Source organism: Malaya genurostris, chromosome 3, assembly GCF_030247185.1.
Source record: "Malaya genurostris strain Urasoe2022 chromosome 3, Malgen_1.1, whole genome shotgun sequence".
NCBI classification, from domain to species: Eukaryota; Metazoa; Arthropoda; class Insecta; order Diptera; family Culicidae; genus Malaya; species Malaya genurostris.
In genome coordinates this window covers 267,478,851-267,506,216 of record NC_080572.1, presented here as the reverse complement: position 1 = coordinate 267,506,216, position 27,366 = coordinate 267,478,851, and the positions used below count along the sequence as shown (strand labels likewise).

Here is a 27,366-nt window from a genome sequence, read left to right as displayed (position 1 = left end):
AAAAAAGCAAAAAAATGGCACATAATCCTTACTTTCTATTTAAATTGTTTAAAAATGAACAATTTTTTCCATGGTTATTTCGTGCCTTAGAATCTATAGCTACTGTAAAATCGTCGTACTTTCAATGTTGTGTGTTGTAACGCCGAAGCTCTTCTTACATTGTTTCGAGTAGGTAATGAATTCTAATGAAATCCCTCAAAAAAGGTTGTTTTGGACATTTCTAATAGCTGGTACAGTTTAATAACATATACCATAGAATTAAACATCTGCTAAATTTGAAATTAAAAACATTAAAAACAAAGATTGAAACACCTCAGAATGGCATAAAACCGACTTCATTTGTTATTGATGTCAATGGGATATCAGTACTGAATTTTCATCATATGGAAAATGTGAGAAAATGACGATTATATTTTATGAACGACTAGATGAACAACAAAATTTACTGCTTACTACTGCAACTCGCTTCTAAAAAAAGACGATGATTTACAGAGCATTGACAAGAAAGGTTTAGAGCATTTAATAGATATTGTGGCGATTTAAGCTATAAACTTGCAAACAAGTTTTATTCTAAAAACGTCTTTATACTTTATACTTCAAAATTCAATGATTTTTGAATACATGTCAAAATAAATGTTTGTGCTTTCCAGTAATTTTATCGAAATAAAGTTCAGCATATTTGGACATTCCTTCCCTTCTCTAATGGACTGAACTGTTCGATGAGTGTTTTAAAAATGTTTTTTATCAATCTTGGACAGCTTCCGGCTAATAAGAGAACTAACACATTCTTTTATTACATCCCATCGAATGAAGAATTGTTGCTATGAACTGAATCTGTTCTCTTAGACAAATCCATGCGCGTCTCCTACCCATCGTAGATACTTCGGTAACTGGATCCCTATAGTTAGATACATACACCCCTGAAAAAAAACGTGTGTATAATATAACACACCTAATTGCGAATATGAAACTCAAAAACCACTCCGACAACAGGTGTTCTATTTCAGTTAGGTTATGTTATTCCAACTAAACACAATGATGTTATTACATATCAGACATATTAAGGATACCTGAAATAGCAAATCACAGTCGAATAGTATCGATTCTCAAAAACAAAACACCCTGCTCGTGAGCACGGTTGTTTTTGACAGTTCGATAATTATTTTCCAAACACTTAAAAAAAATTTTGGAACAAATTTCGAGTTCCATATCTTTTGTAAAAATATCTTTTTTGTTATTTGTTTTATAAACTATCACCTTAAGAACATACCTCTACCAAAATTGCGACCATATTGTCAATCGAAGTAAATTTGTTTTCCATGCACTTATACTACTGCAACTACTGAACAGTCAGAAATCGCTCGTTGCAATATCGTTGGTTGGTGTGTTTGTTAGTTGTATATTCACTAATTAGTCCATGATCCAATTAAAAAGTACTGCTTTGTCAAAATCTAATGTGAAGAAATATAATGACGTTTAAACGTCGTTCTAATGGAGTGTTCCACAAATCTGATCGGGATTATTATTGAGAAAAGTCGGCAAACTGAATAATCTGCGCCCTCCTCGAAAATATCTACTAGGAGTCAGTCTCTCCGATTAAAAATCTTCGGTGGAAGATCTAATGGTTAAAATCTAGTATAAATAAACATTTATACATTCGTTTACAAAATACGTTAGATTAAGTGCCATCATATTTCAACAAACAAATATCGACAGTATTAGCTGTTACCATTTTTTTTTGCAAGGCACGTTGGTGAAATGTAGCGTCATAAAATGCGCGCAAAATTTTATCCGCTTCAGTTGAACGAACCGTCGCACAAAGCATACCAAGAAAAACGGACACATAGAAACAAGGACTTTTTACAATGATTGAGCGCAGTGGGTTTACCTCTCGTTATATTGGCTTGTACAAAAGATTGCCGTAATGGATTTTTGAATCCTTCACACTTTGAATATATGCTAATTCAATCGTTTTGTTAGTGATTACTCTTACACTAGAGCTATAAATCATGAGTAATTATGAATGACTAACATAAGGTTATATGTATATGTATTGAATAACTTGCTAACCATGTATATGCCTCTGCTTAGTAGCAAGCATGGATTCTTCTTCAAAAGAACGATTGAAGACAAGAGAACATTCAAGTATTTTCGATATCTTTGCCAGTAGTTCACCAGGCCCTTCCCGCCGATGAGATAGAATATACGTAAAAGTATTTGCTTGACTCGCATGAGTTCTTCTTACTATGCAGTTGAAATTAAAGGGTGATTTTTTAAGAGCTTGAGAACTTTTTTAAACAATAAAACGCATAAAATTTGCAAAATCTCATCGGTTCTTTATTTTAAACGTTAGATTGGTACATGACATTTACTTTTTGAAGATAATTTCATTTAAATGTTGACCGCGGCTGCGTCTTAGGTGGTCCATTCGGAAAGTCCAATTTTGGGCAACTTTTTCGAGCATTTCGGCCGGAATAGCCCGAATTTCTTCGGAAATGTTGTCTTCCAAAGCTGGAATAGTTACTGGCTTATTTCTGTACACTTTAGACTTGACGTAGCCCCACAAAAAATAGTCTAAAGGCGTCAAATCGCATGATCTTGGTGGCCAACTTACCGGTCCATTTCTTGAGATGAATTGTTCTCCGAAGTTTTCCCTCAAAATGGCCATAGAATCGCGAGCTGTGTGGCATGTAGCGCCATCTTGTTGAAACCACATGTCAACCAAGTTCAGTTCTTCCATTTTTGGCAACAAAAAGTTTGTTAGCATCGAACGATAGCGATCGCCATTCACTGTAACGTTGCGTCCAACAGCATCTTTGAAAAAATACGGTCCAATGATTCCACCAGCGTACAAACCACACCAAACAGTGCATTTTTCGGGATGCATGGGCAGTTCTTGAACGGCTTCTGGTTGCTCTTCACTCCAAATGCGGCAATTTTGCTTATTTACGTAGCCATTCAACCAGAAATGAGCCTCATCGCTGAACAAAATTTGTCGATAAAAAAGCGGATTTTCCGAATGGACCACCTAAGACGCAGCCGCGGTCAACATTTAAATGAAATTGTCTTCAAAAAGTAAATGTCATGTACCAATCTAACGTTTAAAATAAAGAACCGATGAGATTTTGCAAATTTTATGCGTTTTATTGTTTAAAAAAGTTCTCAAGCTCTTAAAAAATCACCCTTTATTAAGTGAATCGTTTCTCAAGCACATATTTGGGGCACGAAATTAAATATAAAGTTATTTCGTAGTTCATTATTATTCAATCGATTTTGAAAGGAAAATCAAGCGTTGATTAATTGTATTCATAATAATTGAAAAACCAATGAATTCCAATAAGTTTTCCATGCTGACTGGCTCGAAGCTGACTCTCAATTTTTATCACATTGTTTGTATCACAGGTTAATAAACGATAATACTTGGCTTGTATTCATTTCATTCAGTAGCTTGTCAATGATGAAGTTATAGTGAAGCTTTATTGCTTCAGCAACATCAATGCATTGAACTCAACAGAATTGGACATTATTAGTATTATAAATGACAGTTACTTAGAAAATAAACGATTTCTTACAACACCCATTTTATTGTACTCAACTCGTTTTTATTTCAACACACAACATTATTTTATATGTAATTTTTACTCACGATATAATGCCACCGTGCCCACCATGCATTTCTCACACCACCTCAATACGAAACAGCAGCGGGCAAGCAATAAAAAAAATGCGGAAAAGTTTATGTAAACTTTTTCAAATTTCGGTTGTTTTAGCTAATATTTTATAATTTTGAGTTGCATTTTCAGATTCTTTGTGAAATTCTGCTACAAACACTACTTTTCAGTTCTAAATTCATCCCCGTGGAACGGAACAGTAACGGTTTATACATTTAAAAAACCAATTACGGCTCGGCAAAGCAAAATTTCAAAATTCTAAGAATACTTAGTTATGATAAATTTGATTTCGAAAACTTAAGTGTTTTTGGTTTTTCGAAAATCGGTCTGGTTTTTGAATAATTGATCAAAAACGCGATTTTCGCATTCCGCTACATTTCACCTTAAATTCTACTTTTTGAATTGGAGTTTCATAGGTTCTCATATTCATTTTATTTTTCTCGCTATGATTGAATGCCAACATTTTTACTTATGGCTGAATACGATGATACAAATCTATGTCATTTTTCAGTAATTTTGTACGCAAAATGTGAACAGAGAATTCGTCAAATGTGTGTCTGTATTCGGTATTCATATTCATTTTAAATTGAAATAATTTCAAGATAAATAACTAGTTTAGAGAGAAGTAGGTTAGAAACGCTCAAAATTTGTGTTTGTCTATTTTTACAACCTAACTCGCAGAAAAACTTTTTGTAAAAAAGGATAAATTCCGCATAATTTTCACGAATTCTTTTGTAGATATTGTGACAGTAACAATGCTGGTTTGATTCAACCTATGATTTTTTTTAAACAACCAACATTTGTTTCGAACAACCATATCCTAGTTTAAACAATTTTGTTATGAATTTTTCTTTAGTGTGAATTTATTTTAAATTCGAGTAATTTTTTTAAATTAATTTTCAAACGGACTCTAGTATGTCTAATATGTTTTTCAGACCTAAATCCAATAACAGTACGAAAACATTATTACCCCTAATGCCTAAATTTCCTAAAGTTCCTGCAATCGTATAAACTTAAGAGATATCAAAACCAAATCAGCCCCTGCGCTATCTCGTGATAATCATATTGTTAGTTCATTCGCATAATTTTAGAAAGATTTTTATGAAATTAATAATGTCTCACAGATGAAATAAAATCATCTGTTTCGTGTCTGTGCCTTGGCAATAGATAGTACCGAGTGTTCGCTCATAGAGGATAAAATTAAACTCGCACGCAATGTTGTATGAAATTGCCACCGACGTCGCATATAATGTCGAGCATGTCGCAAAGCATCGATAGGAGGAGAAAGAAGAATTACATTTTATGCATATGTATTTAAGAAATACTAAGAAAAAATTATTATTTTCCAATTATCTTCGTGAAATTGTTGATCAGTTGTAGACCATTCCATCTAAGCAAGCCTAATATTCGTCGAATTCGTGCTCGTCACTCTTGTTTGGTAAAAAAATTATCCATCAACATATCCGTGCATAAAATTTAACTTACCGGCAGAAACTCGATAATCCACGGCTGGAAGTCCTGTTATCACACTTCAAATACTACAACACCACGTGAAACACTGCGTCCAGTAATGAGACAATCTATGACACACCACAAAAGCTTTTTCAAAATGAATTTTGCGAAAAACCAACAAAATTCCAGAACGACGCCAAAACACCTGTTGACATCACTCGCACACTGCACACACTGAAGGTAGCAAGACTACACACAACGCAGAAATGTCAAGCAGAGTCGACGTCGCCGCCACCGCCTGCTGCTACTGCGTTTCTTCGTGGTCGTCGTCGTCGTCGTCGTCGTCGTTGCAAGTGTCGTCGTGATGCCACCGTCGCCACCCGTGCGTCGTTATGTTGTTGTTCTTTGTCGTCGTCGTCGTCATCCTCAATTTTTCCCTACCGCTGTTGGTGGATGCAGCATAGCGACGGTGTGTACACTTTCTGTCGAAAAACAGTGGCAAAGTAGAAACGAACGTCAAGCAGCGCCTGTTCTAGGTTCAATGTGTTGGTTTCTTCTTACGCCTCCGACGGATGTGATACAAATGTTGCTATCAGAATATGTGCGCTCAGTCAGTCAGCGTCGCAACGCATTCTTTGATGCAACGTGGTAGATTCTTTAACAGAGTGCAATGGGTCAGGTATACGAAAATGGAGCATCAATTCCTGGCTGCTTCGTAAAAAGTCCAAGCAATACTCCAATGTAAGATTCGGCCTTCTTGAAAAAAAAAAGACAGTCATGAATCATGATGATAAACTTTGGTTAAAAGGAAATTTATAAAATGATTTCGATATACTGGCTCTAAAATCGTTTTTAATAGTCTCATGATTGATAAACCCTTGCTCGAAATATTTTGTCTACTAGAGAACCTTAAGGGCTGAGGCCAGTTTGTTTTAGGGCGTTTTAGAGAGCTATTTTCATGCTTCAAATCTGATTTTCTCAGAAACGGTGACGAATATCAAAAAACCCAACTGACAACCTCTTAGAAAATTAGTTTAGATTATTCTGTGAATAGATTATTTCAGAATGATTGTTTAACTTTATCGGTCGGGAAACTTTTTTCTGAAGGATGAATTGCATAGCGGAAAACGGCAACTTTCAACTTGTACATTGAATATCTCGCCTTCAAAAGCATGGATCAAAAATCTATCCTGAAAATGTCTAGATAATTTAATTTAGATGCGATTTGTGCATAAAAACATATATGTTGTCGCGATGAAAATTAAGTGAAAGCTATTTTTGTGGAGGTAAGTCGATTTCTATGTCGGCGCCATTTTAGTTCCCTGATAACGTAACATGAGAGAGAAATAAAATCGGCTCAAAAAGGCTGCCAAACAAGCGGCAGCTTTCTTGCATTTTATGTGATGTAGTCAAACTTGTAACCGAAAATATCAAAACTTTCTTGGCCACCCGGTCACATCGAGAGTCATTTTACACATTTGCGAGAGAGCATGGAGAGAAATGTAATACGCACAGCGAGCCACGTGGTTTTACGTGACCTACTTGCTCAGCCCTTAAGAGCTAATTCAGCAGCTGGAAGTTTTATATGCACATTTAGAAAAATTTACATCTTTATAAAAGGAGCATCGCGATCCACTTACATTCACAATTCCAAGCATGTAAAGACAAGTCATATCAATAACTTCACATTTCATTTAGCCGAAGCTTACATCGATACAGATGCAAATAATATAATGTTAATAGATGTTATATTGAGTCATTAACGAATAAATTACGGCATGCTTGAATTTACAAGTGTAAATTTCATTTTTTCTAAGAATGTGGGAGATCAGAACCATGACTGAAACTGAAACAAACGTGTCCACAGCCACCTGTTTTAGTTTTATTCATTCGGGCAGTTCTAATGTAAAAATTATAAGTGATACATGCTGCATTTTTTTCTCTATATTTCATGTGTTTTTTTTTTTTTGGTAATAACGACCAATAAACAACCTTTACATATCCACTTATGAAAGAAATTGCTATCGAACTATGATAAATAGAGTATTAATTTTAACACCGTCCGAAAAAGAAAAATTTTCTCTATCGTTTACTATTATAATTTACTCAGCGATTACCGAGTCTTTCGGAATTCCTCTTCAAAGTAAATGTCGATAGGTAGATATAAAAAAACGCGAAATTTGGGTTGCCAATTGTTTAGTTTAGTTTAGTTTAAATTTCCAGATTTAATTTTTTTTTTAAACTGACATAAATTATGCATCTGCAGCTAAAACACTTCCAAACATGCCTAAGAGTAGGTCGCCATTTTGAACAATTTCAAAATAAAATTGCATATTTTCTTGAAATCTGTTCCTAGAATATATGTATATGTATGTTGTTAGAGCATATGTTTCCACCATATGCAAAAACCTATTTTTACGAAGTTGGTTATTTGTAATTAACCTCGTTGTTAAAAAGCATACATTATTCGGGCTGTGCTACGTAAAAAAAAATTTTTTTCAACGTAAAATTTGGTTAGGGTGTATCACTGAGTTACAAGCACTAAAGAAGACTGGAAAGCCTTGATTAAATAAGTAACCGTAGGAGATAAACGAATAGATTACACCTGCATAAAAATTTTAATTAGGCATAATAAAAAAATCAAGAGTTAAAATGTGTGGTTTTCCGAAACACTGGTCAGATTTGCAACATCAAGATATTTATTCTTTAAACATTCACAATAATTTGAAACTGGTTCAATAATGGAATCTGATTGATAGTACACACGCTGATTTACTTTAAGTCATCTTGCTCATATTGGTCCGTTTGTAAAAGTATCGACAATTCTAACCTTACTATGCCTTATCGGTCGAGTCGGAGCTTTCCGAGTTAGGACTTTTATCGGTGACCTAAGATGATAGAACAGAAGAGTTTAGTACTAAATAAAAAATACAGATGTTTCTAATTCTCACATTCAATTTCGCCGAAAGCAGCTTCTCGATCGACTCCACGTCCAGATTCTCATCGAGGGCGGAGACCTTCTTCAAAGCCGCCGACACAATGCTCAAATCTCCACGAAGCTCACTGACCAGAGCAGTGATCTTTTTAGCATTGCTGAGGACCTCCACCGTCTGGGTGTACGGATTGTAGCGGACGCCGAAGGGTCGCTGAATGGTTTCGGCGAATGCCCTAGAAATGATCGAGTGTGTAATTCGAAACGAGATATAATGTATCAGTGACACTTGTTGACTTTTGCATAGTTGCCAATATTATAAGTGCTCATAATCAGCGTTGAAATAATTTGGTGAAATATTTGACGTTTTGATTAACGCACGCAAGGGTAGTATGAGGCCGGTGCGTACTGTGACGATATTTGACAAACAACCTATATAAATGTTTGCATAAAATATTGGGTTACATTTTACTATCCTAAACGCAACAAAAATTGCTTGGAGAATACACAGTTTAATACAATTTGGCTCATATCTGAAGTGAAAAAAAACCTTTCAACCACGATTTAGTTTAACGAACTGAGCAAATGCTTGTGTGTGTATGTTTGTCTCTGTGTTTGTCAAATAATGTCACTCAATTTTCTCACAGATGGTTGAACCGATTTCCACAAACTTAGATTCAAATGAAAGGTTTTATAGTATGTTAGCCTGATATTGAATTTTATCTTGATACGAAATTACAGGGTAATATATGCAAGTTTCTGAAAAATTGCGTGTCAATTTATTGAAAATTTCTTAACCGATTTTCACAAACTAAGATGAAAATGAAAGATTTTATTGTTCTCATGAAGCTCCCAAATTCGATCCAGATCCGACTCTCGGTTCCGTAATTACAGCGCGATAAGTGAAAATGTTCAATTTCATGAGCACTTTTTCATAAGCAATGATGAAAAGAGGTGCATTTTTTTTATAAAAATGGATCAATAAAATCTTCTAGTTTGCAGATCTTGTTAGTTGGTGGATATATATATATATATATATATATATATATATATATATATATATATATATATATATATATATATATATATATATATATATATATATATATATATATATATATATATATATATATATATATATATATATATATATATATATATATATATATATATATATATATATATATAAACCTACTTTGTCACTACAAGTCCCCGATTCCGAAAACACCGATAGAAGTGAAAAAAAACTTCAAAAACGGAATTCACTTCGATTTCTTAGCAATGCTTCAACAGATTTTCTCAAATCCTGAATTTAAATTAAATCCCTCATTGTTTCAAACGTTATTGTGCAATTTCATCCGAATCCGACTTCCGATTTCGTAATTACAGAACGATGAGTGTGAAAACTTTCAAACAATCGTATAAAATGGCGATACCAAAACGATACACACTTAAATTGGATTACCGATCTGAGCTGTGCAAACCTCTGTAGCTGATTTTTTTCTGTAAAAATAAAACTTCATTACAGCGATACCTTACTGCTGTCGTTTGGTCTTATTTTCGTTTAATTGACTCAATCGAAATAATGCATGAGGTGAATCAGATCGTTTTAATTCAAACAAAGTATGTATCTTTAAAATCTTTATTTGAATAGAGTATATTTTTTGTTGAACCTATTATATGTTGGTACCAATCTCTACCCATCATTAAATTTTCGACACAGATTTCCAAAGCAGATTTTAAAACTGTTTGAATTTGTAGGTCTGGCTATTGATGGATAGAAAAGCTTTTCAGGACCATGACAGCCTCCGGGTTCCGGCTCTGGAAAAGGATTGTCAAAACTCCAATAAGAAACAAGCATTGATTTCTCATATTAATGAAAAAAGCATCATCACAGCACTAGGTGGATTAAGATAGGTTTTTAAAATTTGCTTCATTTTGGGAAAGAAAGTGTGTTTCTAATTCGTGTTACTGTCGAGTTGGCATCACTGGGAGTACGATGCGGTGCCTAAGTGTTGCTCTGAAACAAGTCTAATGTCAATGTATATCAAACAACTTACAGTAAAGTAATTGGTCGAAACAGTTATTTTAAGTGATAGTCAGAGTTGCCACGTTTTTTTTTTCAAAAATCTGTCACAACTCAAAAATTTATCTGGATTTGTCTGGGTCTACTATATACAAGGAAATTTTTGCCGGGCTTCATTTTCAGTGAGCAAAAAAATAGAAAAAATGGTCTCTCCACATTGAGTAGTATAGAGGCCAAAACCGTAAAGATCTAGCAAAATCTGACAAAATCTAGGAAAATTTGAAAAATCTGGGAAAATTTGGAAAAAGATTTGGTTAGTTTGAGTGTCTGGCGAGACGAGAAAAATCTGACATTTACCAGACAAATCTGGCAACCTGGCAACGCTGTAGATAGTGCATATCATTGTCGGTGTTATCAGGATTATTTTATCGAATTTATATGAAATGTGTGAAAATTTACAAGTAAATCGTGTGATTCAAGATGAGAATCTTAAATTGGTTTGCTGCAATTTCATCCGCGAGTGTTAATTTTTTTTATTTTTTCAGTATTCTTGCAGTCATCTTGCGTTGTTTACAGCAATGCGAATAGGAAAAGCAGCATACTGATGAGATCGTTCCTTAGACTTATTTGCAATTTTATTTATTTATATTTATCTTATTTACAATATCTTATTATATTTCTTCTTACTAAAAATCGGACTAGACTAAACTTCGTCGATTATACGGGAAACGTTTGATCAATGGATATATTTTTCTTCTGGTTAAACGCTAAGTTTAAGACGCGCGCGTTCTTAATCGTGCAAATCTCTGAGAAAAACGAGTAAGTGAATTATAATTCCGAGACCGGAAGTCGGATAAAAATGAAATTCAATAGTTTTGTGAAGGACCGTGAGATTATTCATTTAAATCTAAGTTTGTGAAAATTGGTTCAGCCATCTCTGAGAAAAATTAGTACACATATTTTAATTTTTTTGCTCATTATACCCCAAAACTCCAAAACCGGAAGTCAGACAAAAAATAAAATTCAGGAATTTTGTATGGAACCACAAGACCTTTCATTTTAGTTTTAGTTTGTAAAAGTCAGTGCAAAAAAAACGTTATATACACACACAGACATTTTGCGTACTCGAAGAACTGAGTCGAACGGTATATGACACTCGGCCCTGTGGGCCTCGGTTCAAAAGTCGGTTGCACAGTGATTGCATAACCTTTCTATACGAGAAAGGCAAAAAAGTGCACTAAATTTTCTCAGAAAACACTCTCATAATCGTTTAATCGATTTTCTCAGAGACCGCTGAACCGATTTTCTTCAATTCAAATAGCCTGATCTTGAATTTCATATGGTTCTGAATTCCGGCTCCGGAGTTATGGAGTAAAATGTGCAAAATAAGATTGAAAATTTGGTTGATTTTCACAAGCTTAGGTTCATATGAAAGGTCTTATGATCTTACCGAATTTATTCCGGATACGACTTTCGGTTCGGTTTTAGGAAATACATGCTGATGAGTATAAAAAAATCAGTTTCAGGAGAGTGTTTTTATACATATATAATTATAACGTTAATAGCATTCCGCTTTGAGCATTCAAATGCTTCACAACTTTAGCATATGCCGAGACTAAAAAATGCGTATTTCTGGAGAATAAGCTTTAGAACCATATCAGAATTACATAAAAATTGTAGCACGTTTTTATGCATATACCAAAAAATGAATTAGATGTACAATTTTCCAGTCCATGAATAATTCTATTTCAATTGCACAAAAATTTTATTTGTCAAGAGTGGTATTTATTCCTATATAAAACTATGATCAAAAACTTTTGGTGTTTCAAACGTTATAGTGAAAGAGTATGATCATTTTTCTCTTACTGAAATAAATGGCAAATAAACTACAATTTACAATATACAATTTTAAATCAATGAAGATACAACAATAATATTTTACTTTAAAATTTTCTTAGATGCAATTAGATACAATCGACATAAATGTTTGATATGAAATGTCGATATTTGAACAACTATCCATAGTGATCCGAAATCCGGATTCGTTCAATGAAACATTCATTTCAATCCAAACTATTTCGGAAAATTCGACCATGCAGAGTTTTTTTGAAAAATATTTCAAGTGCTTCCTGAATCGAAAATCGGGAACCAGCTTAGGCGTAGCGAGCTTGTTTAACTACTAACTAACAAGTTATGATAAATGTTGCTAATTACTGTTCACTTAAGGTTAAGGTATAAGCTTTATAAAAACACAATCATGACATTTCTGTTTCTATGACTGATTATTCAAATCAAATTCAATAGCAATTTATGCGATCATAACAGCTTCAATTTGAATATAGATTTATGAAATCGGTGAAGACATCTATAAGAAAAATGCTTGCGAATGCGTTTTTTAGTTTTGCTCATTTTATCCAATAATTCTAGAACCGGAAGTCGGATGCTGATAAAATTCAATTGCATATTAAAATTATTACTTAATTTTACTCTGTTACTCCCGAACCGGAATCAGAGAACGATCAATGGTTGGCTATGTGACTGTGACCTCTTTGATTTGAATTTAAGCTTATGAGAGTCTTTCCTTTTTTTATAGCATTTCCAGACGAGTAAGTCATCTCTGATTTCTATATAACGGTAGGAATATTTTTTTTTTAATAATTCTGCACTATTCATCCCGTTACTTTGGAACCGAAAGTAGTATCCCAATAAAAATCAAAAGCAGGCTATGTGAAAACCAAGTCTCTTTTTTAATTATTTTTTTATTTTACCTAACTATTTTTTACCTTGAAACTGGATGTCGAATCTAGATAAAATTCAATAGCAGGCTGAAGATTTCCAAGAGCTTTCAATTTAATCTATGCTTGTGAAAATAGGTGACGTGGTCTTTGAACAAATCAAGTGTTCTACTCTGGAACCGAAAATCAAATCCGAATAAAAATCAACTATCTTTTGAATCTAAGTTCCGCCATCTTTAAGAAAATCGAGTGCACATTGGTCGGTTTTAACAGTGTTCTATATAAGAAAAGCAAAAACCTACGAAGACTGGTCTTGAAAGTTTGAGAACGGTAGTTTTAAAATGAGAGCGTGATCGAAGATAGAAAAAGTCCAAAATTAAGAATTAGAATAATTGTTGGCCAAATACCAATTGTTATCATACAAAGGCAGAGCTCGCTCAACCATTGAGAGAGACACAGCAAACTGTTTCCTTGTGCCTGAATTAAAGTGGATACTTGTAAATTGCTATCCGAATAACAGAGTCAAAAGAGAATTTTACTGGGGATGAAAAATGGTTCTCGTACGATAGTTGCAAATGCTAGGGATCCACGCAGCAACATAAACAGTGAAGCCCAATATCCACGATTTAAAGGTGTTCTGTATTTGGGGGGACCAGAAGAGTGACATATATCAAGAGTTGCTAAGGCCCTCCGATAAAAATCTCATGGGAGCTCAACCGTTGGCAATGAATGCGTTTGAGCCGAGAATTACACCAAAGCGACTGGAAGCTACCGACAAGCACAACAAATTCATCTTGCTTCACGACAATGCGCCACCGAACATTGCCAGCATTGTTAAAACTTATCTCCAAACACTAGAATGGAAAGAGCTTCTTCACCTACCATACGGTTCAGATATAGCACCATAGAATTTCGATCTGTTCCGACAACTAATGTATTACATTACTGGATAACAGTTTGCTTCATACGACGAATTCGTGACTTGACTCGAAAATGGGATTTGAATAAATTACTCGTTAAAAGTCGGAAAAGTCAATTGAAAAAAATTGAACAAAATTGATAACTCACCTCATCTTTTCCTTGGCTTCTTCGAACGAGTCCGTGTAGTAATATGCATTCTGGTAGGCAGTAATAATACACTCTTCTCTGCAGGTCACTTCCGGATCGAACCGTTTGATCTTGTCCGTGGTGGTGATGGCATGATTGAGTTCGGCTACCGACGAGAGCAGTCCCGCTCCGAACACCTTGAAGCTACCGTCCTTCTGCCGGCACAGTCCGAACTCAACCGTGAAAAAGTACAACTAAAAAACAAAAGATTCAGTCGAATCAAATGAACACTTCCCGATTCAGTACTCCACTGTACTACCGTGGCTAATTTATTGATATCATCCTCGGTAGCACCCAACGAAGCCAGACCAAGCTCCTGTGAGAACTGAGCAAAACTAGGGTTGGCCAGCAGCGGCATGTGACCTAGCAGCTCATGACAGCAATCGCTGGAAATACAAAATTTCAAATTGTAACCACTATAGAATTAAAATTTGAAATTTTAATTTACGGTTCCGGTGTGTAGAATGGATCGGAGGCATGTCGAATATACTGGGTGCAGTGAAAAACTCGGAATGCCAGTCCGGAGAGAAAATCTCTTGGAGAAAGATAGCCAGCCACCGGTCGTATTTGGAAGCCAGTCTTCCGCTTGAGAAACACATTGATGTCTTGCAGCTGGGGAAGATTGTCCTCCCGGTAGCCGCAGTATTTCACCAGCTCCGGCCAATTTTCCATGTACTCGGGAACTGCATGCTTGAGATAAAGTTTGTGTAACTCACGAAAGACGGTTCCCCTGCAAACGTAAGAACGGAACCATTAAATTCAATTAAACTGATTTGAATATTCCTATTAGAAAAAGATAAATTGGCTCCATTCAATGCAATTACCACCATTGCACTGATATTTGTGTAAGACATCATCCTGCAAGGAGTGAAATATAAACTCAATTTACCATGTTCTGATCTCTTCCGCCGTATACTGAACCCTCGGGATTGGGTTGCCACTGCAAATTGAAAGTGGAATATAGTTGAATTGGCTATTCTCTAACATATACTGCTTACTATTTGTACGAGTTGGCTATGGCAGCAAATTGCTCCCTTCGCTTGCGGTAAACTGGATCCTTGAATCCGGGATGGTCTGCGTCCAATGCGCTTCCGTACATCAGCACATTCTGTGCCCGATCGAGATCGGATATTTTCCTCGGGAACCAGTGCATCTCTCCGAAATCTGACAAATGCGAATGAAACCAAATGGGGACACTCTACAGTCGGTATTTATTTCAACTTACCAAAACTCCCACAAGCGGACAGTGGAGTCGGTGGAGGTCCATCGTTTGCCACCGGCGCAGCATAGTTTACCGATTGTACCTCACGTTTCAGCAAGCGCAACACCTGGTCCAGTTTGTTTGCATCGCACTCAATGTCGACCAGAACATCGGCCTGCTCGCAAAGATCGCCCGTTCTGTTCAGTTCCACGTGCAGCACGTTGATTCCCAGCTCCTGGAAAACCTGTAGAGCCCGGGCCAATCCACCGACTTGATTTTTGAGTGTGAAAATGATGGATGTTTTGTCGGCCCTGTGATCGTTTCCATTGCTGCAGTCTACCGACTTGCCTTGCTGTAATTGTGTGTGATAGAATGTTGTAAGTGATCTTCAAGTAAGTTTTTATTTTGCATTTTTAAATACTCGAAACATGCCAAATATATTTTCTTCCATTGTTCTAGTAAAATTTAACTGCTTGCTTCAACTATTGTTTTTGAAGCGCTCTTAGTGGTTGATTTTGGAGAAATTTTGACAAAATAATATTTGAAAAGCTTTTTGCGACAAAATTTTAGTTAAAATTTCTCGATATTTTCAAAACTGTTGCAGATTAAATCCAAAAGAAGAAAATTCACCATAATTTCACTGTTATTTATGTTTCGTTCCCGATTCATCAGTGTAGTAGCAGTTCATGCTCGGATGGGTCGAAAACTAAACGAAAATAAATGTTTTTTTTATTTAAAAGATATTTTTATTCAGGCCTATTTGCGTACAAGCTTTACGTGGCTGATTGAGCCGATTTTTTAAATAATTTTTTTTTTGAGTTGGATCTCGTTGTCACCCTTTTTCTAGGGGGAGTGTTAGATATTCAAATTTTATTCGATATACTGATAATATTAGACTACAACAACAGAATATTATTCTAAACATTTGCTACTTAGCCATTGTAGACTAGCTGGCGCACCTTCTTGCGAACGTTCCTCATTAAATTCCATACAGACTTCTTGGCGACAAGTTTTGACACTTTTTTCCAATCTTTTTCGAACTGTTGAATGGGTTCGGCTGCCGAGACATGTTTCATAAGAGGTGCCTTCGTTAGTGCCCTAAATTCCTCAATTGGTCGAAGTTGTGGGAAATTTGGTGAATTCATGTCTTTTGGGACGAAAGTGACATTTTTGGTACCGTTGATTTCGAGTAGTGGTAAGAAGCAAGATCTAGCCAGAAGACAACAGGATCCTTGTGGCCTCGAATCATGGGTAGAAGTCGTTTTTTGTAAACATTCCTTGATGTATATTTCGCTGTTCATTGAAGCAGTGGTGATGAAGTGTTTCGAAATCTTACCGCAGCTACAAATTGTTTGCCAGGCCATAGCTTTCTTACCAAATTTTTCGACTTCAATTGATGTCTCGGATTGGTTTAACACTTGCTCTTCTCGCACCGTATAATATTGTGGTCCCGGCAAGGATTTATAATCGAGTTTCACGTAGGTTTCGTCGTCCATGAATATGCAGTTCAAATTTCCAGCGAGAATTGTACAGCTTTCGAACCCTCGGCCTGATCGATGCTTCTTGTTTCGGACTACGTTTTGATTGTTTCTGTTTCTTATAGATTCGAAGATTCAAACGTTCTTTAGCACGAAGAACATTTGACTTCGAAGTGCACTGAACTGAAACCTCCTTCTTTTGCTCGAACGCCTTTAGTATACGTTTATGCAACTAAGGGTTAGCAGGACCTTTTTTTCGACCCGTTTTCGATTTATCCTCAAAGGTGTTATCCTCACCGAATTTCCTGATTGCATTTCGCAAGGCTTTTTCACTTACTCCTTCCATTTTTGCTATCTTTCTCAGTGACGTTCTGTGCACCATTTGTACACAATTTTTCGACGTTATTCTGCTGAAAGTCCACGCATTTCGAAACAAACTAATGAAAACGAATAAACAACTGCCTAAGTGGTTAGAGAAGAGTATAAACAACAGGACGCATCCATAAAAATTGACAGATTCTGAACCATTGCGAAATGGTAGCGGTTTTTGGTTGCGTCCATACTTTCTGGGACAGTCTTTAGGGGAAGATGTTCGGTTGCCGGCACCCCACCTTAACTCTTGACAGAAAGCAGACAGCGTCATTTTGATAAATGTCATGTATGTGTTATAGCAGCACGATCTTTTTGCGTCGAATACCAAAGCAAACAGACGCTTGTACTTTTTGTTTCGCTCAAATCAAATTTATAAACCAATATCGTTCCACAACCACCGTATTCACCTGATTTAGCTCCGTGTGACTTCTGGCTATTCAGCAAAGTCAAACAACCGTTCCGAGGAAACCGCATTGAGTCAATTGAAAACATCAAATGTGAATCGCTACGCACACGTATTGGATCTGGGGGGAGGGAGTTGATTACTTTGAGGGGGACGAAATAAATTTAAAAGAATAAACAAAGGATTTTGAAATTATGAACAAAGTCTCTCTATTTTTGGTCACAGTAGTACTTGTCTGTTTTGCAGTCTAGGTAAGCGGTCATTTTCGATGGAATTGATAAATTGAATTTTAAGATGTTTCGAAAATAGCATATTCTTCTCAAAATAAACTCTGAAGAATCTTAAACGAATCAAATGATCCGCTTTAATGAATTAGTTTATTTGCTAGTAAGTCTGTGATAACCGTCCGCATGTATTTGATGGATTATTGTAATAAGTTGATATAAAAGTTGTGGAATATGATTATGAGAATTCAGCCCCATTTCCTTGCTCCAAAGTGCAATAAGCTAAAGATTGTTAAATTTTCGAAAATATCGATATAATCGAAACATTATTAGCTAGTTTTCTTTATTAAATAGACCTTCAACCGATAGCTAATTCGTCTCAAATAGAAAAGTTATGATCAACGCTACTGATAGAATTATATTTTTCATCCCATTAAATAAAAGTTCATATCATATAGAGAGATTATGCAATCACTGTGGAAATAGACTTTTGAACTGAGACCCGGAGGGCCGAGTGTCATATACAGCATTGTGATAAAATCTAATAACACAAAAAAATAGTTCAAAAATTGTGCATTACTTTTGTCTTAGTAACGCGCACCTAATTTCATCCTACTCTTAAAGTTAATCTGTCAAACAGAGATAGCAGATCTCATTCTTACTAATGGTTTTCGTGTAAGAAATGACTAATGGAGCTGAGATGAACTGGAATAGCATAACCCTAGAATAGATAAAAGTAATTCAAGTTAATTCAATTTAATAAATTTTATTCGTCTAGTGAAAAGGCAAATGGTCCCGGGTTGGCGGTTCAATGCATAGGGCGCTGGTCTTACAAACCAGTTGTCGTATGTTCGACCCCCGACCTGGAAGGATTCGTAGTGTCAGAAGAATCGTAGCACTAGTCATGCACTTGTTCTGTACACTCTGAATCGGTTGCGAAGTCTGTTGAAACAAAATGTCAAATTACACTACAGGAATGTAATACCAAGGCTTTGTTTTGAAACGGCAAAAGCGACTTGCTCGACAGTTTCGGTGATTTATTTTATATTTCCCGCGGATTCTGAGGACTCATTCAACAACAAAACGATTAGTTTCTGTAGGTAGCTCCTCAGGTAGAAAAGTTGATTGTAACATAAACGAAAATATCAGTTTTGAATTATGAAATCGTCGAAAACTGTCAAATCATTCGCCGAAAAAGTGTGACATTGAAACAACATGTCTTTTTTGCTGTTTTATTAGACTGATAAACCGAAATTTCATCAAAAAAAATTAAGAAGAATAAGTTCTGCATTTAGCCTCTATCGCAAATTGTGAAAATGAAATTTATGTTCAGTCGACAACACAAGCAAGACAGAGCGATAAACGTCATTAGATGAATTTCCTGTTTTCTACTGTACTTTTGTTTCTCCGGATCTTGCAATGAATACTGAGTAATCCCAAAAATCCCTTGACCTTGAATCCCTTGAACATTTTCAATAATGTATATCTCAGAAACGGTGGGTCCGATTGATTTGGTATTTTCTGCAATGTTTAATGTAATTCCAAGAACTATACAAAAAATATTAGTGCTTTGGAAAAAATTGTCTTGTTTTAGAAACGACATCTAAAATTCAAATATCCCAGAAAATGCATTATTTTATTTTTTATTTTTTTTTTATATTTTGTAGCTAAAGTCCAATTTATAGAACGGAAAAATAATATTCAGAATTTTTTTTGTTTCAATTATAGAGGTTTTTAACACTTCAAGGTCATTCGCCTCTTCGGACCAGAAAATTTTTCTGACCCTATGTGCGGAGTTGGGAATCGAACCCAGGTGGGCTGCGTGATAGGCGTCGACTATCCCATGACGCTATACCCGTTCCATATTCTGAAATGTTACATATATTCAAAATAATGAAAAATTTTGAAAATTGTGATAAACAATTGTTTTTATATTTTTCTACAAGATTTTATAAAAGAACGCTATATTTCCAATAAAATAGATGTTAATCAGAATTTTACTATACACCGTTCACAAGATACAGCGGCTTGAAAAACGAAATTCGGGAGCGTTTTATTTTTGTTTTTGTTTTTCTAACTTTTGAACAGAATAAAAAACAATCTCTTTCTTCTATTTTATGAACGTTTTTCTATATTGCATCTGTCAGTTGTGACCCATTTTTATTAAAATAATGAAGAGATTAACATTTTCGTGAATGGTACATACACACAAATTGTGAGTCCCTGATCCTGCTAATAGTTTACAGTTCTTAGGCTGAAGTTGAGCAAAAGATAAAAATCCAATTTGTATTTCAGTATTCAGTTCCTTAAATCGGTTATAGGTTTCTCGCAAACGGCAGACCACTGGCTGCCGTCGATTCAATAGTAGAATGCACACCGCTCTCATTCAGTTATCTTTTTGCTTCCGTAGCCGTGTATATCGTCGTATTAAATGTTTTCTTTTTTTCTCGGTTGCCCATGACTTAGGCAGTACAGCTAAGAGTTGAAATTGTTCAGCCCCCTTCACAGGGAAACTTTTTCTCGAGCTGCTCAAGTATTTCATACAACTCGTCCATTTTTCCTTCATCAGTACTAACTTCTTTGTTTAGAGCAAATATATATCTTCTGATGCTGTTTATTATCTCGTGATATTTCTCCATAATATATTTAACAGAACTAATTCTTGTTTTGTCAATTTAGGCCACGGCAATACTCGAAATTGATTCATTGAAAATATCAATATCAACCTTTTGGATGTTTTCCTGGAACGTTTGAGTACGTTGTCTCTACTGATGTTGCTGACGTCGCTTCTAATGTTTCCTGACAAAGAACAATCATGTTGTAATTTGTTGACTCTATTGTTGTTTCTGTTATTGCTTGAATTGTTTCCTGTCTTTGAACATCCATACAAGCATCTTCCTCTTCACTACTTGATAAGTCATCGCTACTAGATTGAGCAGTTCGTTTGTTCAACTTCTAACGACATGAATAGCGAATTGTACAATTTTTGTTAGGCAGATTTTTTCAACAAATCCTAGTTCAACTAATTTAGGGGACTGGTATAACGTGATGGGAAAGTCAATGCCTTTCACGCAGCCCACCTGGATTCGATGCTCGACCTCGCACATAGGGTCAGAAAGCTTCTCTAGCCTGAAGAGGAAAATGACCTAAAGGTTAAAACCTCTGTAACCGAAACCAAGAAAAAACTAACTTCTTAGAAAACTTGTTTACGCAATCCCAGAAGAAGAAGCTATTCATTTTGTACTTCATTCATCAATTCTGAGCTATTTCCTGTTTTCACTTGATTATCACTTGCCTGCCACTCGTTTCTTTCTAGCTTGTTTATTCGCAGTACCAGATTGTTTTAACACATGGATCAATAAGTCCCGAGACTAACAATGGAAACAACATTTTTTTTGCAAATTTTTTTTTTATTCATCAACAAAATCACCTTTTAGGGTGATACAATAGTTCCAACGTTTTTCCAATTTTTCAATACCATGTTTATAAAAAAATTTATCTTTCGCTTCAAAATAAGCTTCAGTTTTAGCGATGACCTCCTCATTTGAGCCAAATCTTTTTCCCTGGAGCATTTTTTTAAGATCTGCAAAGGGCCAGTAGTCACTGGGGGCTAAATCTGGCGAGTATGGGGGGTGGGGAAGCAGATCAAAGCCCAATTCGTTCAATTTCGCCATTGTTTTCTTCGACTTGTGGCAGGGTGCATTGCAGCAATCGCGGCACCCACTTGGAAAAAACCTTTTTCATGCTCAATTTTTCATGAAGGATAGTAAATACACTTCCATATGATATCTGTGTCATATCAGCAATCTCACGGAGCTTCACTTTACGATCTTTCATTATAATTTTTGTCACTTCGCTCACATTTTTCGGTGTTCCGCGTCATTTGTGTCGGTACGACCACGTTTAAACTCGGCGAACCACCAACAAATCGTTGCTTTTGGTGGACAAGAGTCCGGATAACATTTTTCGGTGTTTTTACCCATTAAAAAACAATGTTTTATCAAAACACGAAATTCGGTTTGTTCCATTTTTTAAACAAACTACAAAACGACTTTACTCCAACCTCGATAACTCAGCTGTTTCTGGTCGGATCGACTTAAAATTTTGACCCGTTTCAAGCAAAGGTTAGTACTCTAGAAAGACGTGGTTACTGGTTTCCTACGAGCGCCATCTCTGCTTTAGTCTCGGGACTTATTGATCCATGTGTTATATACTAACTTGGGGACCTGTAACAACTAACAGGTACATTTTTATAAGATCAGGAAAAATATAACTACAGGCTTATTCTTAAAAAATAACAGGTATATTTATTTCAGAAAACTAGGAAACATATTTTTTCATTCTTTACGATCACTGGGAAACATATTTTTTGATTCATTTTCCATATATTTTATACGTTCTAAAAACCATAACATAAAATAAATATAAGCATTTACTTAACAATTTGTTTAATGTTTCAAAAAAATTTTATTATATGTTCACATGTTATGCATGAACGGATACCATAAACCGACTATACCAGATATCGTCAAACGTTAAGGAGTATGGGTTTGATGATACATGGAATAGGTTGTTAGGCAGGTCTGATAGTAGTTACATACGGGAAGATTCAAAGATCATCCAAAATCGTTAAAAAAAATCCCGATTTTTTTAAACCGGTGTATCTCGAGAATTTTGATAAACATTTTTTTCAATGGAAATTTAACGTTCTTTCATAAAATTTTGTTGAACAGTAAAAAAAACAACGTTTGTCATGATTTTCAAAAATTTACAATATTTTTTAAATATGTAACCTTTTCAAATATTATTTCTCCATTCTAGAAAGAATGTAGGCAGTAAAAAATATAAAAAATTCAAAATACCTTTTTTGAGATATTTGAATTTCAAGCGTTCTTTTTAAAATAAAAATCAAACATTCTTTTAAACTGTACTAAATTTATTTTACATAGTACTTATAATTACCTAAACCATCGCAGAAGACACCAAATCGATCGGACCCACCGTTTCTGAAACATATGTTATTGAAAATTTTCAAAGAATTTTTGCTTAGCCCATTCCCAAAGGTGTTAAAGCTAGATTAAAAAGATCAAATTGATGATTGTATGATTGTGTGCAAATTGTTTCGTTGGCCATGAATAACGCTTATGCAAAATTTTAGCCTAACCAAATAATACAGAAAAAAAAATTTCTTTCACAGAAATCGAAAATTTTCTTTAAATTAGGATCACGTTAAAAGATGAGATTTTTTTTCAAGATGGAATTCGAAAATTGCTTGAACGGTGGGAAAAAGTAGCATGTACTTACGATTAATCTAATTAATTCAGCTCGACGAACTGAGCAAATGTCCGTGTGTGTGTGTGTGTGTGTGTGTGCGTATGTATGTGAGTCTGTATGTGTGTTGTCAGCTAAGAGGTCGAGATCTCAGAGATGGCTGGACCGATTTTGATCAAACTAGTCGCTAATGGAAGATCTCCCCGTCACCCAAAACGCTGTTGAATGGATTTGAGATCGAAGTAAACACTTTTCGAGTTATGCGAAGTTTTATGTCAAAATTTTCATTTTTTTTTTTGACAACATCTGTCACAATTGATCTTGAAAACAGAATATGTTTTTAGACTTAGATTTCGCACGGTAATAGCTATCCAACAAGCCTTAGATTGTCAAAATCCGTCCAGTTTTAACGGAGATATCGATATTATTGTGTAAGCGACTTTTTGCCTTATTCCAGTAGTAAGAGTTTTGAGTGCTGAATGACAAAGTAATGCTTGGGAGCAACGTGAAACACGATTTTTTATACTGTTACATACAATTGTTTCTAAGTACCAAAAAGACTGTGTACAGCATCCTTTTTCATGACATTTAGCCTTGGACCGATTTTAGCACGGTTCGTTTTTGGCAACATAATCTTTCGAATATGATATATGTAAACCAGATGATGGCAGCATTTCCAAGTTGAAAGCAATTCCATAATTATATTGATTTAAACTACTTACTATAAATGCTGGAAGAACATATCACCCATATACCATTCGAATCAGTTCGTCGAGATCAGCAAATACGTATGTGATAGATAATTTCACTCAATTTTCTCGGAGATGACTCAACCGTGTTCTACAAACTCAGATTTACATGAAAAGTCGTATGTTACCTAACAAGGTTCCAGAATTACGTTTGGATCTGAATTCTGGTTCCGGAACTACAGGATATGTGTAACGAAATTAAAATAGTGTTACTCATTTTTCTCGTAGATGTCTAAAACGATCTAAGATTCAAATAAAATCCAGGAACCATAAAAGATTGAAATGAAAGGTCTTAAGATCCTATAAAACATCTCGCTTTTTAGTCCGATCCAACTTCCGGTTTATGTGATATAGGGTGATTAGTATAAAAATGTCCATTTCACATAAATCAGTCAGGTTTACCGGGTTTCCAGATCTGGATAGTCGATAACCCAATAAACTTATTTCAATTTTAGCGGTATTCAATTTTCGATTCGGAAGGTACCCAAAAATTTAATTCGCACTACGATTTCTCAAACAGTTTGAATCAAATGTAAACTATACAGCTCCTGACTTCGGCTACATCGATTTTAGAATTCCTGTTACAGTATCAATTCGTTTCTCAAAGCTTAATCGTTTTCTCAAAAAAGTCCAAATTGAATTTAAAAAAAATATGGTCCCATACAAAATTAATGAATTTTATCCTATTCTGGATAAATGGGTGATGAGTTTTGAAGATTAATACAGATATATAAGATAACAATCCAACAGAGCTTCAAAGTTGGACTCAAAACTATTGCAATTTATTTGTCATATTAATTTATGGCCATACGAATCGTTTTCGGTTATGCTGGTTCCTGAATACCGGTTCTGGTAGTACCGTATATAACCGTAAACTCTAAAGTAGAACTTATTTCGACATCTCATGGAATGTTCAATCGATTATTACACATTTAGATTCAAATTCGATCCGATTAGCAGTTTCGACATTACAGGGTAATGAGTGCATAGAACTTTAAATTGCCGCTTGAAAGGACGGTCATTAAAATAATGTCATGAGAACTAAAACACCGAAGTATATTCATACAAAAAACACATGCGGATTGAAAAAAAAACCTGTTTTAATCCACCTAGTGGTGTAATGATGCCTTCCTCATGTACATATAATATTGTGGTATTCTATTCAAAAAAATTCTCTTCGAGTTTTGGAAGAAACCAAGAGATTGTTTATGCATAACATACAGAATAAAACAGTGCTTTGATTGCGTAAGCCATCCTTAAGAAAACGAAATGGGTTCACTATTATATGCACTTTCCGGAATCCGGAACCGGATACCGGGATCCAGGATAGCCGGAATCGGTTTGTTTAGTTGCCTACTGATAATGACTATCGATTTGTGTAGTTTTGAGACCAGTTTAGAATTTTTTTTACGTTTTTTGTTTCGCCGGTTTAAGTGACGGTGTACAATATTGAACACACTTTACCCTATAATTCCGGAACCGGAAGTCGGATCCGGATGAAATTCAGGAATTCCGTATCGGACCGGAAGACCTTTCATTTGAATCTAAGTTTGTGGAAATCGGTCAAACCATCGCTGAGAAAAGTGAGTGAGATCCATTTTGGTATATATGACCACTATTTCCGGTACTTCCGGAACCGGATACCGGGAACCAGGATAGCCGGAATCGGTTTGTTTAGTTGCCTACTAATAATGACTATCGATTTGTGTAATTTTGAGACCAGTTTAAAAATTTTTTTACGTTTTTTGTTTCGCCGGTTTAAGTGATGGTGTACAATATTGAACACACTTTACCCTATAATTCCGGAACCGGAAGTCGGATCCGGATGAAATTTAGGAATTCCGTATGGGACCACGAGACCTTTCATTTGAATCCTAGTTTGTCAAAATCGGTTCAGCCATCTCCGAGAAAACCTAGTGAGATTATTTGACACATACACACACACACACATACATACACACACACACACACACACACAGACATTGCTCAGCTCGATGAACTGAGTCGAATGGTATATGACACTTGGCCCTCCGGGCCAATTTTCACTGGTTGGTTTTTCAAGTGATTGCATAACCTTTCTATATGAGAAAGGCAAAAAGGTATCATCTCACTGCTAGGTGGATCAAGCACGTTTTTGATGATTTTATTCAAATACTAACTTCGTAGTCTTTTTTGTCTGAGATGGTCTACTTGCAGAAACCATGATCTTTGTTGTTGAATGAGTAGATTTTTTATTTATATGAGTGTATAAATATAGCGGCCGGAGTGACTAATTAAAATTTAGTTTTCTATGGTTTGATGATAATTACCCCATGCTTACACCATGAGTGTCACCGTTTTTCTATACTTCACTGCTTAAAGCTGCAAGCACAATTTATACACACTGGACAACCTATGTGAGACATAAAAACTCATTCAAGAAAAAAATGCATAGTTTCTGTAAGTAAACCTCTTCAGATAGAAAAGATAATTATAGCAACAACTAAAATAGCATTTCTAAATTATGTAAATCACCGTAAAAAATCGTACATTGAAACAACCAATCGTTTTTGATGTTTTACTAGACTGATAAACCGAAACTCGAAAAACACTCAACACCAATGAAATGATTAAATAAAATTTTGTGAATTTTAATAAAAGAAAATTAAGAAGAGTAAGCGTTGCCTTCAGACCCTGTCGCAAATTGTGGAAACGAAATCTATATTCAGTCGACAACACAAGCGTGACAGAGAGAGACGCAATTAGATTTATTTCCTGTTTTCTATTATAAGTTTCTCCGGATTTTGCATGGAATACTATTCTCAATAAATGTTTTCTTATAAAATCTAAATCCGAGTTTTTTTTAAGTTTTCCACCGAGGTTTGCATTAGAATACATTTATACGAACACGGGAAAAAAATCTGTACAGACTAGCAAATAACATATCCAAACAGAATACTTTGGTTGCAAATTGATTGGCACCACAAACTTTAAACATTAATGTATTACTGACTCTCAGAATCGTAACCACGAAAAAAAATTTAAAATCAATAACTGAACACTTTAAAATTATGATGTTGATAATTACAGCAAATTCCTTCCGCTTGTGCAACGGGCTGCCTTCCTTAACGGTCCACTCCTGTTCGCCACTGTGGTACAGCCATAATCCAAGTAATCCTTTACCAGATCCACTCATCGTGCTCTTATCAATATTTTACTGATATGGTACAGCAAACCAAAGAAGAAAATGTCCACTACAAGTCCACTTCAAAATGCACAAAAAATTATAATCCACTTGAAACTTCCCATTTGCTCAACAGCAGTCACTGGAAATTATCAAGCCACCAACCCGAACTGGAACTATGGAACTAAGCACCGAGCTTCCAGTGGCGTCCCGACACGCACGGCAGATGAAAAACAACTGTTGAATCTCGATAGAACTTTTCTGCTTTTTATACCTAGCCGATTTTCCGACCCATTATCACAGTTTGTATCCTTTCCCGAACGGCCGGCCCCATCACCACGTTCTCTCACCACCTGACAGCATCCGATCATCGAGAGATTGCGGGGGTGGAAAAAGTTCTTTCAGAAAGTGAAGCACCACCAGCATCGGCGTCACCGTCGTCGCCATGATTGTCGTACGTTGTCTTCGACAGACGAACGCGTTGTCGAGAGCGAAACGATCCCTCCCCTCTATATCTATTAGCAATTGGCTGAATCACGATAAAGTCAGGAATAATCTAAACTTTACTGTCACGAAGGGGGG

At 35.5% G+C, this 27,366-nt stretch overlaps 2 protein-coding genes across 2 annotated transcripts in view; both read right to left on the bottom strand.

The window, feature by feature from the left end:
• LOC131436931 (uncharacterized) overlaps nt 1-5,389 on the bottom strand; it is a 62,768-nt gene extending 57,379 nt beyond the window's left edge. The window contains exon 1 of the mRNA XM_058605926.1: nt 5,157-5,389. The gene's annotated coding sequence lies outside the window, so the exon portion shown is untranslated. The remainder of the gene's footprint in view (nt 1-5,156) is intronic.
• A 2,415-nt stretch (nt 5,390-7,804) lies between these two features.
• LOC131436883 (tryptophan 5-hydroxylase 1) lies at nt 7,805-27,035 on the bottom strand. Its single transcript, XM_058605852.1, has 9 exons — nt 26,689-27,035; nt 15,149-15,476; nt 14,922-15,087; nt 14,813-14,863; nt 14,372-14,653; nt 14,183-14,309; nt 13,885-14,117; nt 8,075-8,291; nt 7,805-8,011 (listed from the first exon to the last, which is right to left on the bottom strand). The coding sequence occupies exons 1-9, from the start codon at nt 26,794-26,796 to the stop codon at nt 7,958-7,960; spliced, it is 1,566 nt and encodes a 521-aa protein (XP_058461835.1). The 5' UTR covers nt 26,797-27,035; the 3' UTR covers nt 7,805-7,957.
• Between the last annotated feature and the right edge of the window lie 331 nt (nt 27,036-27,366).

Excerpts from the sequence above, each read along its gene's own strand:
- LOC131436883 (XM_058605852.1), bottom strand. The coding sequence starts at position 26,796 with ATGAGTGGATCTGGTAAAGGATTACTTGGATTATGGCTGTACCACAGT. Across the intron at positions 15,088-15,148 it reads GTCCGCTTGTGGGAGTTTTG|ATTTCGGAGAGATGCACTGG; the intron begins GTAAGTTGAAAT and ends CGCATTTGTCAG. Across the intron at positions 14,118-14,182 it reads ATATCAATAAATTAGCCACG|TTGTACTTTTTCACGGTTGA; the intron begins GTAGTACAGTGG and ends TTTGTTTTTTAG.